Here is a 19,575-nt window from a genome sequence, read left to right as displayed (position 1 = left end):
ATAAGAGAGAGTTGAGAGAGAGCGATTAAGGAATTACCGCTCTCAATCTCTTCACTTTACTTTTGCGATTCGCGAATTTCTTACGTGACAGTTTGGGGCTAGCTAGTTTTTTGTCTTGGACCACGATCCGATTTTCGATATGCTCTACCTAAATGCTGTAATGCGAATATTGGGAAGTTATCTGCGATGAAAGTAGCTGCAAATAAATACATTACATAACTTATTTATTGCTATTACACGATTTTTTAAATTTGTATTCAATATTCACACATAACACACCGACGTTCTGTCAATACCTCAGATGTTATATTTTAAAGATAAGAATTACTTATGTCGTGAAATGATATGAATATATATATTCAACTGATATATACAACTGATGATATGAATATATATATTCAACTGATATATACAACTGATGAATTGTAATGTAACTATTTTACATAATTTTCATGCATTGAGGAAAGTAGAATATCATAAAAGAATTTCACCTGAACGGGTATCGAACTCACGATTTAAACGCTCGGTGGTGTACCACTGAGCTAACATGACCGCTTTTCGGAAGCTGCTTCTGAAATATAACTGAGCTCATACGTAAATGCTCTTTTCCGTATGGAAATCACAATGACGAAACGAGAGTGTGAATACATAGTCTCGAAATATTGTATCATTAAGTATTTCAATGTTACTTTTTTCTACACTTAATACCATTTCAACATGTCTTATTATATTTAACAGAAGGAAAAACATATCTGTACATCGTTTCCCGATTACTAAGGTTGGCTTTGGAGGTTCGAACCAGCAGCTTTAGTTTACTGTTTTCCGAAGATACCCGAAGTTGGACTTCGAAAGAGTTTGTCTCAAAAAAGCTATCATCATATCGCTCAATCTGTTTGGTATATGGTATATGTTTTTATACGTGTAAAGTCAGTATAACAATTCATTCTTTAAACAGCTTTTCGTATGTATTAATATTCCTTTATAAAAACTGTTTTTGATATTATTATTACGGCACACCATTTTCAGATTTCTTTCGCGAGTCGTTGACCAAGTCGTTCCCCACCAGACTCACAGCTCGGAATTATTCCAAAACCTGATCGAACTTATGCTAGATTCGGTCAAATTATGCTAGATCCTCATAATTACTAATTCAGGAGTTTAAAAAAAAAGTTGAGATACGATAACGTAACTTAAAATACACAGAGAGCAAGAATGCAATACTTCACGCACCAAAATTTTAACTCAGCTAAATTAATGCAGTCGTTGCCAGACTCAATGGCGTATATATCGTATAAATGAATGCAAAGTTTTTGTTTACATATTTTGAAAGAAAATTACTTCGCAGCATAAGGGGAGTTGGGAATCGTCTGCTGGGGGGGGGGCGGCAGATTTTTGGTCGGTCTCGGAGCTGACATTTCAGGAATAAATATGATCATGAAGTCAGAAATAAAGATGGTGAAGTTGTCAAAAAGTTGGGGGGAGAATGGCCCCCATAGCTCCACCCATGCCTCGGAGTTAAAGGATTAGAAAACCCTGGGTGGAGCCACAAAAAATCCCAAAGACGTTTCGAACTTACTTCGGAAAATAAGACTGCCTGTATGGTTTACCGACTGTATGAATCAATGGAAGAGGATACATTTCTGCCGTTCTTTTTCTTCCCACGACCAACTTCTTTCTCATCTCCAGGTTTTACGGCTTTCTGATAAACTTGCTGAAATTGTGCTAGATTTGGGCAGGATGCTAAAAGCAAGATGCTAGATGCTAGAGACATGCAAATTATGCTAGATCTAGCATAATGATGCTAGATCTGGCAACGCTGTTCCCCACAATAGGCGTGTCGTGCAAGTAACCAATCACACGTCAGGTACTAGCTTTTACCTATTGCTTCCTTCTCACAGCTCAGAACATTGGTAACTATGGATAGACGTACAGCAGTAATTACTTTATGGGAGTTGGAAGGTTATTCTGCAACTGCAGCTAGCAGGCGAGTAGGTGTCCCGGCCTCTACAGGAAGGCGATGGATTCGGAAATATGGTGCTACAGGTCAGACTGATAATTTACGATCTCCTCGTCGTCCGCATGTGTCGACCGAAGCCCAAGATGCGAGATTAGTAAACGAAGCCCGGTTAGACCCACTAAGGACGTCTAGACAGCTAAGGGAAGTTTCTCTCTTTCCTGGTAGAAAGCATACAGCTCTGCGAAGGCTTCGTCATGCTGGGTTACGTGGCCGTGTTGCTGCCGTGAAGGAAAAACTCTCAGACGACCACAAAATTTACCGTCTCGCGTTTGCACAGGCGAATGTGGGTCTCAATTGGGAAAACGTAGTTTTCTCAGATGAATCCATATTCACAACATCAAAGGAGGGACGCCGTTTTGTGTATCGTCCGAGAGGCACCCGATATGACCATGGCTATGTGGCTGCTTGCAATCGCAGTGGCCATGTATCTATTTTATGTTGGGGTTGGATTTCCAGTCGCGGAGCAGGACAGCTTCATAGAATTGAAGGACATCTGGACAATGCTCAGTACTTAGACATTATCAGTAATATCATGGTGCTATCTGTACGAGTATTTCAGCCTGATGGTGTAATTCAGTTCCAGCAATACCAGTCGCCAATACATACTTCCCGTGTGATTCAGGAATGGTTCGCAGGGCACCCTGAGATTGATTTAATCGACTGGCCGCTCGTGGAGCAGACCTCAATCTCATGGAAAATATGTGGGCAGAAGTGAAGCGTACTCTAAGGGAAAGTTGGCCTGAGGCAGATCCACCAAGAACTCAGGATGACCTGTGGCATCTTGTTGCCGAAGCATGGCTGGAGGTAGGGGAAGGAGATAGATTTGTCACCCATGTAATAGATTCTATGCCCAGAAGAATGGAGCGTGTAATAAATTCAGAAGGGTCTTGGACACAATATTAATGTCCCCGCCTTAACTCCCGAAAACAGCCCTTTTCAGGGCTACCTAAACGCTTCTGAAAATATTTCTAGAAGTAAACCACTCCTTGTATCCGATTTCTGTGCAATCCTACTAACAAAAGAATGATAATTAGCTGTAGGCTTTGAACTCAAGACCTCTTTATTGGCAAGTCCGTACTCTACCAGTGAGCTAACATGAACACGCAAACCCAACCTGAAGAAACACGACTTTCAATTTCTGGTATTCGATGACAATGATGCTCATATACTTGGCAAATGTTGTATTCAACTTGGGATATTCCGCAACACACACACACACACATAAACAAAGCGAAAGAGAGAGAGAGAGAGAGAGATGAATATACAAAAGCATATTCAACGTATTCGAATGAGACTCTAAGTAACGACATTCCGTTCTAAAGAGAGTTTGTGTTTCTTCCCGTGACGTTAAGGGGATCGGGAAAAGTTATGTGTCTTGAAGCAGGATACGACTTTGGATACTCTGTTTATACACTTTCTATATCCGTAGGAATATATTGTATTTCACGAATGTAAATGACATGCTGTAATGAGAATAATGAGAAGTTACATCTGTATGACAAATAGATGCAAATAAATACACTACATGACTTATTTATTGCTATTGAACGAGTTTCTTAAGTTGTATTTACATCCTCATATATAATACCGAACTACTGTGAAAATTATCTCAGATGTTATATTTTAAACATAATAATTACTATATTCTGCAATGATTATGTTATATATACACAACTTATGTATTCTAATGTAATTATTTTATATAATTTTTCATGCATTGCGGAAAATATAATTTGAAAAAAAGGGCTAACCTAGACGGGATTCGAACTCTCAACCTTAAGATTTGAAATCCGACAGCTTACCAATGAGCTAACACAAGGACTTCTAGAATTATGCTTCTAGCGATGTATAACGGATCTCAAGATAATTATGACATTCATATCCATTACAAACGCTGTTTCTGTTCTACTTTGACTTTTATTTTAGTACTCAGGCGATAATTATGTTCTATTTCTTAACTTTGAGCATTCTTTTACATATGGAAAGATTCTTTAACGTATTTAAATGTTCCATTACGTATGGAGAGCTAAATGACAAACAAGCATGTGCTGACATTAAAAAAAAAAGGGGTTTCGAAATATTGTATCATTAAGTATTTCAATCAATGTTGCTTTTTTAAACACTTGGTAACAAGTCTTATTATATTTAAAAGAAGAAAAACAAATCTGCAAACTTTTTCCCGATTGCAAAGGCTGGCTTGGAGGTTCGAACCTGGCTTACTTTTTCCCGAAGATACCCGAAGCTGGACTTAGAAAATTTTTGCCTCAAAACACCAATAAAGAATGCGCTCAACCTTTTTGAGACAAGGTGTACAATGTATTTTTCATCCTACTTTTAATCATTAAAATTGTTATACACAGAGACAATCCAACAATACTGTGATCATTAACAGAAATCACTCCCGTGCCTAGCTTTCTTCGTCGCCGAGGAGCTGGAGCACGTATCACCATCGGACTAAATAAAGTCTTCGCTCCCATCGCTGGCATTGGAAATGCAGCATTTTTTAAAGCTGCGGACGACAAGATCCTCTGGAATTGAATTCCATGCTTCAATAATCCATTCGCACAAAAGGCGGAGTGCAGGTTTCTTAATTCGGCCAGTTGGCGTAGTTTTGTGTACTGCAGTTGCCATCCATTCAGTGTACAGTCACCGCAAGTAGTTCTTGAAAGGCCGGTTGATGCAAAGAGGAAAGATGAGCTGCAACTTGTCATTTTATATTAAAACTTTTCTACTCTTGTAAAATTACTCACAATATTCCAGTATTAGGCTAATAAAAACTCCCCGTGATTTTAAATGCTTGGTGGCTCAGTCAATTCTACATTTCCTCGTGTATGCCGCGCACCCTGTTTTTTGACTTCGTTTTTGTGCAGGAAAGGTGCACGGCATACACACGGATAAATACGGTATCTTTCCATCTCTCTCTCTCTGAGATATATATACAGACACTATAAAGCAAGTGGGTTGATAGTATACGGTAGTGTCGGGGATGGTGACACCTTTACATCGAACTGTGCAGTTTCAGAATGTAAAAAAAAAAAAAAAAAAAGCCAAGGTCGAGAAGCCTCAGACAACTAACATCAGAGATATATTATCTTGTAAACTATTTGTCCTTGCCTTGTGAGCTTATTTGAATTTATTTTTAAGACCTTTAGGCAACTTTGGCCGAATGGATGATGATGGGGAAATTAGTGGAATGAAGAAAGTAGTAGGATACTAGACAACTTCGAGAAAACACACACATTCGAAAAATGAAATGAAATCTTTGAGTTTTACGTCCCACGGTTATGCCGGTTAGGCTAAAGGAGACGGTGATGATGAGTAATGAATGAAAAAGTGGAATGAAGAAAGTGGGAGGAAACGGGGAAACCCCGAGAAAACCCACGCACATGGTGTTTGTCCACCACAAAGTTCACTTGGCGGGGCTGGGATCGAACCCGAGACCTCAAGCACCAGAGGTGAACGCTCTACCACTGAGCCACCGCGGTCCCCACACACATTCAATGTTTGTCCACCACAAAGCTCACATGGCACTAACCGAGATCGAACCGACTACCACATACACCAGAGGTGAAGTCTTCACGGTGTAGCTACCGTGACATTTCTTGTCTTGTGTGCTCTGGGTAATAACTTAGTTGTATCTTGATTAGCATGGTGCAGCCTGCTACATTTTACTTTCGTTCCCATGGTATGCTGCTATATTTTTACGAGTCAAGACGAGACAAACGAGACGAGACGGGACAGAACCTCTCGAGACGAGACACGAGACGGGACGAGCACATTTTTTCGAGACGAGACACGAGACGTGACATGCTTTGCATGAGATGAGACGAGACACCCTGAAGTCTCGTCTCGTCTCGTCTCGTGGCAACACTGCTTCCAGGCTCCATAACCATGGAGTTAGTTACTAATGTACATATATCCTGTTCTGCTATGCAACCAAAAATGCTCTGAAGTAGGCATGTACAGTATAACACCCACAAGACATTCGCGAATTAATTGAGTTGAGTTGATTTTGAGTTTAATGTCCCTTTCAACAGCGAGACTGTATGAGACGGGACCTACTGATTAACGTGGAATCCGAACCACATGAGCTCCCGCCGCGAATCGAACCCGGGTCTTCCACGCCAAACGTGCGTACACTAACCGTTTAGCTACGAAGGAGCTCCATTCGCGAATTAAGTTTCACATTTCAAAACTACTATAGGCTTCCAAGAAGTGATTTTTTTAACTTCTTACGATTATGTGCTGAGTCTAAGGGAGAGGTGATAATGGTTAAATGGATGATGATGGTGGAATACTGAAAGTGAGAGGAAAACTGGATAACCCCGAGAAAACCTGTGTACAAGATGTTTGGTCACCACAAAACAAACTTGGTAGGACCTGTGATTGAACCAGGGACCTCACGCGCCAGAGGTGAACGCTTTATCACCGAATCACCCCGACCCCAAGAACTAACTGAAAGTGAAAACATAACGAAAAGTAAAAAAATAATAAATATAAAAAAAAAAACACTTTTAAAAGCAGTGCTTTTAGATTAGGAATAGGAATTATAGTTCTTGGCTTTCGGCATCTATGGCCATGTAAGCCCATCACATATAAAGGATGATGTTCCTCGGCGATCTTACTGTCCGGATAATTGGGGAGGAAGAAAGGAATGGGAAAAGAAGGAAGGAAGTGGCCTGAGATCAGTATGTTAGGTATCGTTCCGGCATTTTCCTGGTGCGAATGAGAGAAAACCAGGAAAATCTCACTCAGAATGACTGGCCTAAAAAGCTGTTACACCAAACATGAGAATATTAGGGACTACACTACATGGAACCACTGCAGCAAAGCTTTTAAAAAATGCAGAATAAACAAGAATATATATATAATATTATACATTTTGAGGAGGAGGGTAAAATGAAGAACCTGGACTAAGACTATAAACGCATTGAGCGCAATAGATTATAATGGACTAGTGAACCAATTGGAGTGCTCAATACTTTTTTAGTCGTAGTCTAGTTTCTTCAATTTATCCCACCAAAAGAATATTTTCTCCTTTTATGTGTGTTTTATAAAAGCGCTAAGTTTCTCTATTAAGGGTATTATTTGATATACTTTGTTGTATTTAAATAATTGAATAAATTCAAAAAGGTGGGGGATAGTAAATGCCCTTAATTGCCAAGTATCCGTTTTTGTTTTGAACGCAAGGGTAAACACTGACTACGATATCACTGTTCTGTTGATTTGGTAGTGTCACTTAGTCACTTTAGGGTGAGTTAAAATCTACTTTCGGGCAATACATTAAGATAAGCCGTACTGGGGGCAGGCCTATATCCAGGGGGTCTAGGGGGCCGGGTTCCCCCAAATTTTTGCTGGCCCCCTAAAATTTTCACGGTAGTCTTGTAAAATGAACTATACTATGGTGATAAACTATAATATGGTTGGATCGGGCTTCACTAACTTCAACCGCCCCCCTACATTTTTGGGCTGGCTACCGGCCTGCTGTGGGTGCAAATTTATACAACGAAATGTGAGACAACTTGTAGAAAGGATGTACACTCCGACAAGATCAAAATATTAAAATTAAGAAGTACAAACTTATATGCTTAAGAATTATAGTATCTTTTTTTTTTCCTCCTGCAATTTCATTCCAAAATGTGCGACATCTATTTTGATTTCTATCATAATATATTCGTATTGTATTCATTTATAAACTCAAACTGCACTATAGCCATTTATCAAGTCAAAATATACTGTTCCATTTTAGTTTCCTTTGCAACACCAGGTTATATGAGATGATGATTTACAGGTTACAATGGAATCTGGACCACTGTCATGTATTTATTAAAAAAAAAAATGTTCATCCACCGGTAATCAAATAAAGAACCACATGCACGAAAGGCACACGCGCTAGCTACTAGACCAGAAGAGAGGGCCCACAATTTCTATACTTTTTGAAATCTAGGTGAAATAAATTTAAAAAAAAAATAATTTAAATAAAGTTCACTAAACATAATTCACTGTGGTTACTTTTCTTTCTTTAAGCTTATCCTGTTATCAAAAGTCGGTGTAGTACATTTTGGAAATAACCTCATTAATTTTGTTGGTCGTTAATAGAATACAATTACATTTCTTCTATAATGTCTTCAATGTACTTACATTTTTGTTGGGATTTAACCCCCACTATTACTATACAAATCAAACAGAACAAAATTTTCTCCATGATGCTTCAATGAAATTCACTTCGCAACTGAGACTGAAATGATTAATTGACAAACTTAAATATTCTAATATCACACCATCAACGGAGAATCTTGGAACTAGCTGTCGATTTCTTGTGAAACCTCCCGAAGAGGGAAAAAATAAGGTTTACATTGCAAACAACCATTTTGAAGGGAGAATCGAGAGCAAGATGATAAGATAAACGATGGCTTATCATAGTTTTAAGTTGTACCACCAATACATGTTTATCCAACAGCGGAAACGTTAGCGTCATATAATGAATCAATCCTATATTTCTTGCATGGTTTTTCCGTTTTATTTGAAGGAAGAAGTAACTTATGAAGCAGGAAATGTATTTTGTGTATACCATGGAACCATAAAGATTATGGAGCAACTTTCTATGAGTCATTCGTAATGAGTAACCGAATTATTTTTCGTAGGTGGTCGAGTTCGTAGTTGTACGTCTTTTTGATGCTTTTAAAATTTCTTTATTGCCTTTTGCCATCTAAGGCTCAGCTTCAGCTAGAGGAGCGAAAAAAGATATCAGGAGGAATCAGGATTGCCTGTACACAGAAGTTGAACCGACAGCCACCCGAATGTGAAATCAGCGTTGTATCATAGAGATAAGGGAATAATGAATGAAAATTAAAAAAGAATACAAAGTCTGTGGTCTTTTTTGTGTGTTCCATGGATTAGCTAAAAATAAACAGCAGATAATGACACAGAAACGTTAATTGCTCACCGGAAGAATTATAGAGATACGTTTTTTTTTATCGAGCCTAATAAAAAACAAAATCTGCATTTTCTTTCAAATCTTATCACAAATTTTAGTCAATAAATTATTATTATTATTATTATTATTATTATTATTATTATTATTATTATTATTATTATTATTATTATTATTATTATTATTATTATTATTATTACATAAAATTATAAAAATACACACTTTTAAATTATCAGCGCGCAAAAACAGTATAATAGAAATTATTAATAATAAAAAATAGGCACAAATAATATTGTGGTCATAATACGATATATCTTAATTTTCCTATTTTAATCTTGAAAAAGAAACTGCAATCTTCAGGGTGTCTCCTTAGAGAAACCGGTGATTATATTTCAAACAAAAATTTTCTCTACGATGGATACTCACCGTACAGAGACCATTAAGTCTGTCATTGTTCAATGACCAATTTTTCATCGGGCGTAGTGTGCGAAATTTCCATTCGATCGTATGCATACGTATTGTCCGGTAATTACTGAACAATGTTCTATGCTATAAGTTTTAGAAGTCCGTTCAAATTAAATTTTGATGATCTTTTATAGGGAAACCATATAGTTTTGTTTTTTTTCTGTGATTTTCATTCGTTTCTACTCTGATAGATCTTGAAGTTATCTTTCAGTGCAATGCTTTGACACACTCAGATACACAAAAAAGAAAGAAAGAAAATTATCATTCACTGAGAATAGAGAATTGTGATTGTTACAAATACGTTAATAATCTTATAGATATTGTCTATGTCGCTCAATGGCAGTTTCATCTTCCGCTGGTCGCACCGGGTTACGAGTCTATCAGAGTCATACCCGGTCACGAGTCTATCCGAACCACTGGGTCATCGGGATTGGTGGTCACGGGTCTGACTACTTCCAGGAAGGTTTCGAAAATCCCTAGATGTTGCTGATATGATAATCTATGGCGGATCCATCACTTCTAATCATTGCAACTCTAAACTTGAAATGTAGGGAGGCACGGTGGTTCAGTGGTAGAGCGCTCACTTCTAGTTCGTGGGGTCTCTGGTTCTATCCCCAACCAAGTAAGTTTGTGGTGAACAACATCGTGTCCATGGGTTTTCTCGCTGTACTCCCTTTCCTCCCACATTCTCATTCCGCGAATTATTCCATCATCATTCACTTGCTTTAATCATCGTCTTCCTTAGCCTAAAGGGCATAATTGTGGTACGTTGAACTGAACGATTTTATTTTATTTTTCCTTGAAATATAACCGCAACTTGCCCACAAGCATTCATAAATATTCAAAAGACGATTTCCTCACATTGCATGACAATGCACGTACAAATGCCGCTCGAAGGGCGTCGTAGTTTGAAACCTTTCCTCACCCGCCATATACACCTGACGTCTCTTCCACCGACTACCACATCTTCCGGCATCTCGATCACATCTTGTGAGGGTAGACTTTCCCTAATGATCGGGTGGTGAAACGTGCGATTGAGGACTTTTCTCGCATCTCAGACTCCAGACTTACTTCATCATGGAATGCAATTGTTGAACAAGAGATGGAAAGAGAGTGTGTGGTTATTTTGAGTAGTCTTACTTGTTTAGTCATTTATTTGTTTTGGTTGTTGAAAATGATGCACTAGTGGCACATATTTTATTACCAACTTAATAAACTGATGAACTATTTCCTAACGCTCAGTTATTATAAACATCACAACTCTTTAGAAATTACATGTGTCAAAGAGCATTCCAAGACCTTGACATAAAATTATGTTAAACTGCGAGCTTCCTGTATAACAAAAGTTCAAAACATCAGGAAATAAGGAAAACATTGAAGAATTAAGTTAAGGAAATATTCTTCGATTCCGGAAACTCAATTAAAAATTATGATTAACTGACTTCCAGGAAAGGGGATACAATCTTCCTTCCTTCGGATGTCCATGGTCATGATATAAGCTGGCAGTTAGTTGTTTCTTAAAGAATTTTAGAGAATTAGTTTTCTTGTTAAGAAAAGAAAAAAAGTTTTTCAATCTTGTTATTTCTTCAGCTCATGATTTAGAGAAAAAAGGAAGACATTTGAACATTTTATTTGCATCATTTTATATTCTTGAAAACGTAGAAAATATGACGTCAGAAAGCTAGACATTAATAGCTCGTTTCCTATTAAGAGTCAATATTTCCGTTCTAACTTATTACAATCACGCTCGGAATACTTTGTTTTTACGTGCTTATTTAAAGTATATACAGTAAAAGTTCCTTATTCGCGCTTCCTTCATTCGCGTTTTCACTATTCGCGAATTAAAAAAATTACTATATTCGCGGCTAAAGATTTCTTTATTCGCGGATCTAATCAGTACGTACATACATAATAATAAAAAGGATTCCAATAGGTATCCAACCCAATATCCTTTGTAAACGCCGTCAAATGGACTAATAAAATGTAAAATACACCTTATTACAACTTTGCCTAAAGTATGTTGTTAAATGATATCGCCGGTGTTTTGGTTCGGACTTTGACATAAGCCGCCTTCGCCGCGATCGGTGCTTTTGAGAATGTAAACAAACAGAATGAAAGCAACCTTATTACTCAATGAATAAAGTATACTTTTAAATGCCGCCACATTATTAGGCGTTTCGTCCTTTGGTAAGAGCCGCTTTGCGTGTTTTATTGTTTCGTCTTTCCATTCGTTACAAAAATTGTGATCGAGTAACACGTAACTACCGCTGTCTTCCTAATTTATACAGTAATGTCAACTAAAAACATGAGAAACGAGTTTCGACAAAAAAAAAAAAAAAAAAACTGTTACCGCTTAAAGTGAAAATAGAAATGCTTGATCGTTTACGCCTTGGAGAGTTGTTTGCATCCATATCACACTCATTCAATGTCAACGAATCAACTGTACGATCGATAAAAAAAAATCCGAAGATAAAATAAGGTCGTCTGTAGCTTCAACTTCACTGTCAGCGAAAATTGTTCGTGATCCAGCAATAGAAAATTTGGAAGTTGCGTTGTCATTATGGATCGAAGACCGCAACCAAAAAAGGGTGCCCCTGAGTGGTCCAATGGTCCGGGAGAAAGCAAAGCGTCTTTACGCTCATTTTAAAGAACCTGATGCTAGTTTTAGTGGTGAATGTACGGATGGAGGATTTCAAGCATCGGAAGGTTGGTTCAATAAATTTAAGGTGAGACAATCGTTGCATAACATTAAAATCGTTGGAGAAGCTGCATCTGCAGACACTGCTGCAGCAGAACGATATCCAGAAGAATTTGCAAACTTAGTATCTGATGGAGGATACAAACCTGAGCAAGTATTTAATGCAGACGAAACTGCGCTGTTTTGGAAGAGAATGCCAAACAAAACACTCATTTCTAAAAGCGAAAAGTCTGCTCCTGGATTTAAGGCAGCAAAGGATAGAGTTACACTGCTGCTATGTTCTAATACATCTGGAGATTGTATCATTAAACCACTGATGCTTTACAGTGTGACTAACCTAACCCTTCTTTTCTCCTATCGAGATTTGTTTCGTCGCTAAGGTAACTATAATCTAGCTACCTAAGGATAATTAGAAATTTAGAAACCAAAAAAAAAAAAAGATATATATATATATAATAAAACTGAATTTCGATAACCAAAATATTAAAGAAAAACTGACCGTGCTGCCTCAAGAAGAATTGAAGAGGGGAGTTAGTACCACAAAATGAAATTAAAAAAAAAAAAGTAATTTTGAATTTTGAAATAAAAAAAAGGAAATATAAGTTTCCAATGTGTTGTAAATATTGACGAAGTCGAGAAATTTCTTTGAGACCTTCCTTCCTCGTGTTCGTGGTTAAGTAATTGATTTTGAATTCCAGTGGGTACCTAAATAAAACAGTTACCAACACATGTAGATATCAACAAAGTAAACGATTTTTTTTTTCGGAGCACATTGTCATTAACTAACGATAGAACAAGATTATTAGAAACATCAGTTAAATCTAGAACCTTTGAACCACATCAGAGGTAAAGGCAGTATCTAGTATTTTTATAAGTCAAATAAAATGGATTAAAATACAAGATATATATGATTTTATTACATAAAACTGGAAAAAAATAGGAAAAGTAAACATAAATACGTTTATACATATCGATAATTATAATGATATATCATTATATATATATATATATATATATATATATATATATATATATATATATATATATATATATATATTATTGTTCGTAACTCGAACATTAACTAGAATATTAAAGTTTATATAGCTTTAAGTACGAAATTTAAATGTTTATATACGTTCTCGGAATACGTTTTGAAATTCTTCACATATTTTTCTTCATCTCCTCAATATATATATATTTAAAATCACTTTGTCCCAATTCTCAATTTTCTACTTTATATTATGTTTTCGCTGTTTAGTACTCAAAATAATTAAATTGCTTACAAACTTTAATACAACGAAAAAGGAAAGAAAAAAAATAACATACAGTAACGTGGATCAGAATATAGTTTGTTTTATAATTAAAATAGGTAGTTTTAATTTGTCCACATCGTGTAATTTTATTTTGTTTGTCCAGTATGATATTTAGGATGTAGAATCATATTGAATCATAGAATCTCCTGACAATAACGGTAATACGTTGCAATATTTTTTTTTTTCATTCGCCGTTGAAACGTAAGACTTGAAAATATTTTGTTACTACTAGAAACACCTTCCACTATCAATTTATTCTCACTTCAGGGGCACAAAAGCGATGAAAGTGGTCAACTATATCCTCACCGAAACGGAAAGACTTTAAAACGAATGACTGTACGTCTGAAGCCGAGTTAACATATCGTCACATCACTGAAGAAGATATCATTGTATATCTAAAATTAAATACTTTAGGATTTGAAATAGCTTGAAACTTATTATGTTATAAAGAACTTAGTCAAACTTTCCACTTCTCGTACTTTAAGTACATGTGCACTGAGGTAAGGCAAAAGAGAGTAAAAGTTGAAGATATCCAAAGATGGCTAAGTAGTTCCGCAGTTCACCTTACTTATCTTCCATGAACAAGAACTGAAATATTATGACATTGCCTTGCCGTGATTAACTTTAAAACCAAAATAGTCATTTCTTCTCTCTGGTTTAATAGTGATATTTTACGAATAATTTTATCCTTCGTATGAAATACATGTGAACCTTCCCATTTCGATTTCATTCCACAACTTTCCTTTAGTTACAGACAGAATGACTTGGGCTTATGGTATGAAAGCATTGCGTTTCGTTACCAGTTACAAAACAGTTCGTTAATTCAAAGCTGATAAAGTTTAATAATTGCAGTATCAGAGAAGGGACCTAGCTTTACAAAGTTGTAAAGTTTCATTTAATTTACATATATATATATTATCTACAGAGGGATGGCTATAGTCGAGAGAACAAAACAACGTGGTAGGGAATTCGAGAAACTCACCAGATCACGATCTATCTTTACAATATTCTAAGTACAACGAAGATAATATAAAAAAAACTTATAAAGACCCCATCTCCACGGAGGCATAATTATTTTACAATTATTTCTTCGTATTCATAAATGTATGAAATACTACTTAGCATTTATGTTTTATCATCCGTGACTATAAACATATGGAGTTTCTAAAGAACCTGCCATTTATGAAGCGCTCTAGAAATCTAATTTCCATCTTCATACAAATGCAACATTTAATAAATTATCATAAACACAAGATCTCAGGCCGACCCTATCTGACACCGATTACATACAGCTTTCTACTGAAATAAACATCATACTCCATTGAACATATAGTTAGTTTCACAAACCACAAAGTCAACCTGACATGTAACAATATTTGTAAGCATAATAAAACACTCTTTCCAATCATAAAATAAAAAAAAATCGATTTCTCTGGCCAGACTATTACCTGAATATTTCTTAATTCTTAAATGAGTGGCTGAATATTCAGAATTTAAGTTATTTAATTTTAAATCCTTCCTTTTAATAATTTTTACGTTCGCGTACTAATATAATTTAGTTCCAAATTAATGGGAAGAAAGTTATTAATTTATTAAGACGAAACAAAATTAGGGCAGGGACAAAACAAAACGGGGATTAAAAGAGAATAAGTTTTAAGGAATTATACCCTGCTAGGCAGGCCGGGATCTCGAAGTTCTTTACGCAAAACTGCTGGTAAAAAAAAAATCTTCTCTAATACGTTTTCTTTGCTAAAGGTGAATATTCGTGGAAAGAAAAAAAAATATCCATGTAATGTGTGTAATCCTATGTAATTCTTGTTTAACGTTTATATAATTGTATTAAAGTGTATGTATGTATGTATCGAATGAGGATTAACTTTAGATGTTAGTGTGATATACATATGATGCGGTATGTGTGTTTGTGTAGTGATGTTTTGATGAGTGTGATAATGTTTATGTACTAGACTCAGACAATATCTTATAACTATATTCATTTCCGGAGCTCATCTCGTACGCATAAACCAGTTATCAAAGCATCGAAGGAGATTAAAACAGGCAATCCACTCTACTTGAACTCTGGATATATTAAAGACAAACCACAGGCAATAATGGGTGTTAGGACTGACAGGAAGATTAGAGAGTAGTACGTTGACACGATATGACGACGACGACTAAGGAAGAAACTCGCACCTTCACATGTACGATGTAACTAGGATAAACTTAACTTCTGCACAAAAAATAGCTAATATTGTTATAAGTAAATATGAGACTATAAATAAATGAATGAGTGAATGTATGATGTATCGGTATTTATATAAATCAAAATCTTCTTATAAAAGAAATATAGACCTCTTAAATCTAGTGTAGTTGCATCCTAGGTAAAGAGAGAGAAAATAAAGGGGAATGTTAAATTCGTAAAATAAATAAACCCAGGACACGATCGTAACTACTATAGAATTACCATAAATTTTATATTAGAAAAAAAAATATGATCCCGAGATATTATCTACTTCCCTCGCCTTCTATGCAATGAAGTAATGTTTATGGGAGATACTTAGTTCCACAGGTCTATAAACTTTGCATAATACATACACAAAGATATAATGTTAGCTAATAAAAATATAAGTGAAAATTTCCAGTCATGATTTATACAGTGCACTACAGTTATAACGGAATCAAGTTTCCGTCTTAAATAGGTCGTCAGGCCTATGCCTAAACAGAACCTCTCCAAACTTAGGTAACTACTTTATTGAAAAAGAGGAAAAACAACAGAATTGCCATCTTCAATTTCTTCGACTCTCTATATTTACTAGGACGGTGAACGGAAGTGCACTAACCGTAGGACGTTTAAGAAAGGGACTACTGTAATTTGTTTGTCCAAACAATCCGACATATTACGTATTCGTATTCTTTGCTATTTCGATTTTATTAACTTTATGTTACTAACCAAATCTAAGGCGAAAATTTATAATTGGAACATCTATAAACAAAATAACACATTTGCTTTGGCACGTGAGAGAATGCAAGCTCACTAGTTGAAAATACACACACGTATGTCCTGATATGTATAAGAAAACCAATACTATAACACCTATTCAAAACAATAACCACTGCCAACCTCTGATCAAAACATCATGTTACTCACTTCGAACAATGTGCTCCAGGAAGGAAAAAAATATTATGTTACACCCTTCATTCTGATCACTGGCGTCTCTGGCATGTAAAATTTGGGGGGGACATAGCAGAAAGTTTATTTGTTATTCTGTCGTTAGTAAATAAATTAAATTAGAATGAAATATTGAATATTTTGTACTTCAAAATATTGGGGGGGACGCGACCCCCTCGTCCCCCCCCCCCCGCCAGAGACGCCTATGATTCTGATCAAATAATGTGAAGACTGGTGATAATAGACAAGATTAACGACTACATCGCGGGGAGCCCTTTGAAATGCTTAAGGGAGGGAGCACACCGAATTAGAAACCCATGTTAAAATTGTATAACATTTTCCCAGGCATTTTACACTCTTAACATGACATAACACTCTCACAGATAAATATACCTTTACAAGCCAAGCCCCTATAATTTCTATTATGTTAATTTGTAGCCCGAACCTTTTAACTTTTATCACAGGGAAGGAATCCTCAATATCAATTTTTACTGTTTCTTAAGGCGAATCGTTGTACTTTCTAAATTCCACAAAGCATAGCCCAACATGGTGTGTCCAACAGACCAGTTTTCTTCATTAAAGAATCTCCAGTGCTTGGCTCAAATTGATTACCAGAATCTTACCTCAATAGGTGCACGATATAATCTTTGAAATTGTATTATTGAAGTCACAAGAATCACTAGATTTTGGCATTGTTTCAGTTTTCTTTACGCCGATGGAATAGCGTTGATGATATTTCTTCCTCCGTCCTGTTAGAAATCATAGCGTCGGTCTAACACTACTCTCGCGCGCAGTCCCCAAGCTACCTTCGAAAATGTTTCGTATTTTCGCCTCTGATCCGATTCGCACGCATAATTTGCGGAGAACCTAACAAGAAACAGTCGCTATCCGGACGGAAAGAAGAAAAATTTACGGTACCACTAAAAGTAAAAAAAAATATTTAAAAAAATGTAAAACGGGCGATCAATAATCGGTCGTGTTACATCTACCGGCCTCCTTTAAAAATAAAAGTAATATTTTACTTTTATTCTTAAAGTAATGCTTCGATACACTCTCCCAAAAAAAATCCTAAGGTAACATGTTGCGCCAGAAGATTAGCAGTGGGACGAGTTCTCCTGAAATACATATACAATTAGAGTAGATAGTCCTTTAATAGTTCTTCACGTTTTTCTGCGGAACAGTTGAAAAGCTTCAGATTCCGGAAATTCTGAGTTCCTATGCCTTCTCCATTTAAAGTATGTAAGACGGCACAGTTCTTGAGTATCTTCTTGATGAAATATGGTCCAGCATAACACTTCATCCATTTATTTATCTTATATTGTTGAGCTGAAGATAGGAAGTGAGTTCTCAACATTACGAGTTGGCCTTCCTTCAGTTCAATTTCTACGCCAGCTTTCGGTACGGATTTATGTTTCCTCTCCCCAGAGTGTACTTCAATGTATCTTTCTGTCATCTACTTCATCTAATCCAGGTGGCCAAGGGAATGATTTCCTGAACGTCTCTACCGCTGAGTAATTGAAGAAGAGTTCAGCTGGTGCACATCCTATACTATCACAGTATGAATGGTTCAGTAATTCCTGAACTCTAACCAGATGTTTCGTCCAAGTAGTATGGTCATTGTGGCACTCCAATCTAATGAATCGATTTAATTCCCTGTGACTTCGTTCGGTCAAGCCGTTTGAATTCGGAGTATAACTTGATGTCAAGATATGTTTAATGCCGTGATTCGTACAGTACTCCTTCCATCTCTTGGACTCAAATTGTGCTCCACGATCAGTCACTATCTCAGCAGGATACGGGACCATATGGAAATATCTCCTTTCTAAAGTTGTAATTATTTCCTTTGCATGGGCAGTCTTCAACGGTAGAAAGCTGATAAATCGAGAATAAATGTCTATCGTGGATAGTATGTAGTAATATCCTTGGCTAGGGGGCAAATTCCCTACTATGTCCATACCTAACTTGATATGCGAAGCGCTAGACTCAATGTGACATTCTTCCTTCGCCACAGCTCGCGTTGCAAATTTAGTCTGGGCACAATCTACACAATCACGGACGTATCTTCTGATGGTCCATTTTTGTTTTCTCCAATAAAAGACGGAGCGACACAATATCCAACATTTCCGCACTCCAAAGTGTCCTTTCGAGTGTACAATCTGAATTATGTCATTGACACAGGCTAGAGGGATCACCAAAAGCCATCGTAGAGTACGAGGATTTTTGACATACAATAAACCCGTTTGACATGCGATTTTGTCTGTATTACCAGACGCTAATTGTGCTTTTAATTTCATACAAAGTTCATCCTGTTCCTGCTTAATTTTGAAATCGTCCAAATTTATATCCGCAAAGTCTTTTACAAAAAGGAAATTGACATAGTGAGTCTCGGACTCAACGAAAACTTCGGGTGGGTACCGACTCAATGTGTCGGCTACAAAATTCCTTTTCCCTGGGCAATGATGTTGAGAAATATTCTTCTTTATCGACTTTGGGCTCTTCTTCCACCACGAAATTTACTTTAAATTCAACAAACGAATCCAAATTAAATCGAAGGTTGGTTTTCCGAAAAGTGTACATCTTTTTCCAGCTTCTGATCTACGTTATTATTGTTAGTATTATCAATGGGAATCTTTCGTTCATCGCAGTCATCTTCCCCCATGATCAAAAGAGACTGCGTTATTAGTTTGACGACTTAATTGGGGTTTCGCTTTCACTAGTCATGATGGTAATTTTGGGCTCTTCTCGCCTTTCCCCTCTGAGGTTTGATGTCGAACCTCGTCCATTCGACCTATTGTTACTCTCACCAGTACTTTGTTCGGTTTGATGATTGACATTTCGCCGGTCAAATGGTGTTCCACTTCTTCTAGGCCTTCCTCGGTACGAATTGAAACGACCATTACCCCTATTGAAGTTCGGGGCCGGCCTCGATCCACTATTATTACGACTTTCATAATTATTCTGGTCAAAACTGAAATTGCTAGG

The 19,575-nt window shown here is 36.6% G+C and overlaps 1 protein-coding gene across 1 annotated transcript in view; it reads right to left on the bottom strand.

Annotated features, from left to right (window-relative positions):
• Positions 1 to 8,323, bottom strand: part of LOC145688503 (transferrin-like) — a 142,533-nt gene extending 134,210 nt beyond the window's left edge. Inside the window, exon 1 of the mRNA XM_081762845.1 lies at positions 8,159 to 8,323. Coding sequence (XP_081618971.1) covers positions 8,159 to 8,222 — 64 coding nt within the window. The 5' untranslated portion in view covers positions 8,223 to 8,323. The remainder of the gene's footprint in view (positions 1 to 8,158) is intronic.
• Between the last annotated feature and the right edge of the window lie 11,252 nt (positions 8,324 to 19,575).

This window comes from Thermobia domestica, chromosome 1 (genome assembly GCF_964235325.1).
Source record: "Thermobia domestica chromosome 1, izTheDome1.hap1.1, whole genome shotgun sequence".
NCBI classification, from domain to species: Eukaryota; Metazoa; Arthropoda; class Insecta; order Zygentoma; family Lepismatidae; genus Thermobia; species Thermobia domestica.
Note: the sequence above shows the minus strand (reverse complement) of the source record. Positions and strands in the feature narration are given on the sequence as shown.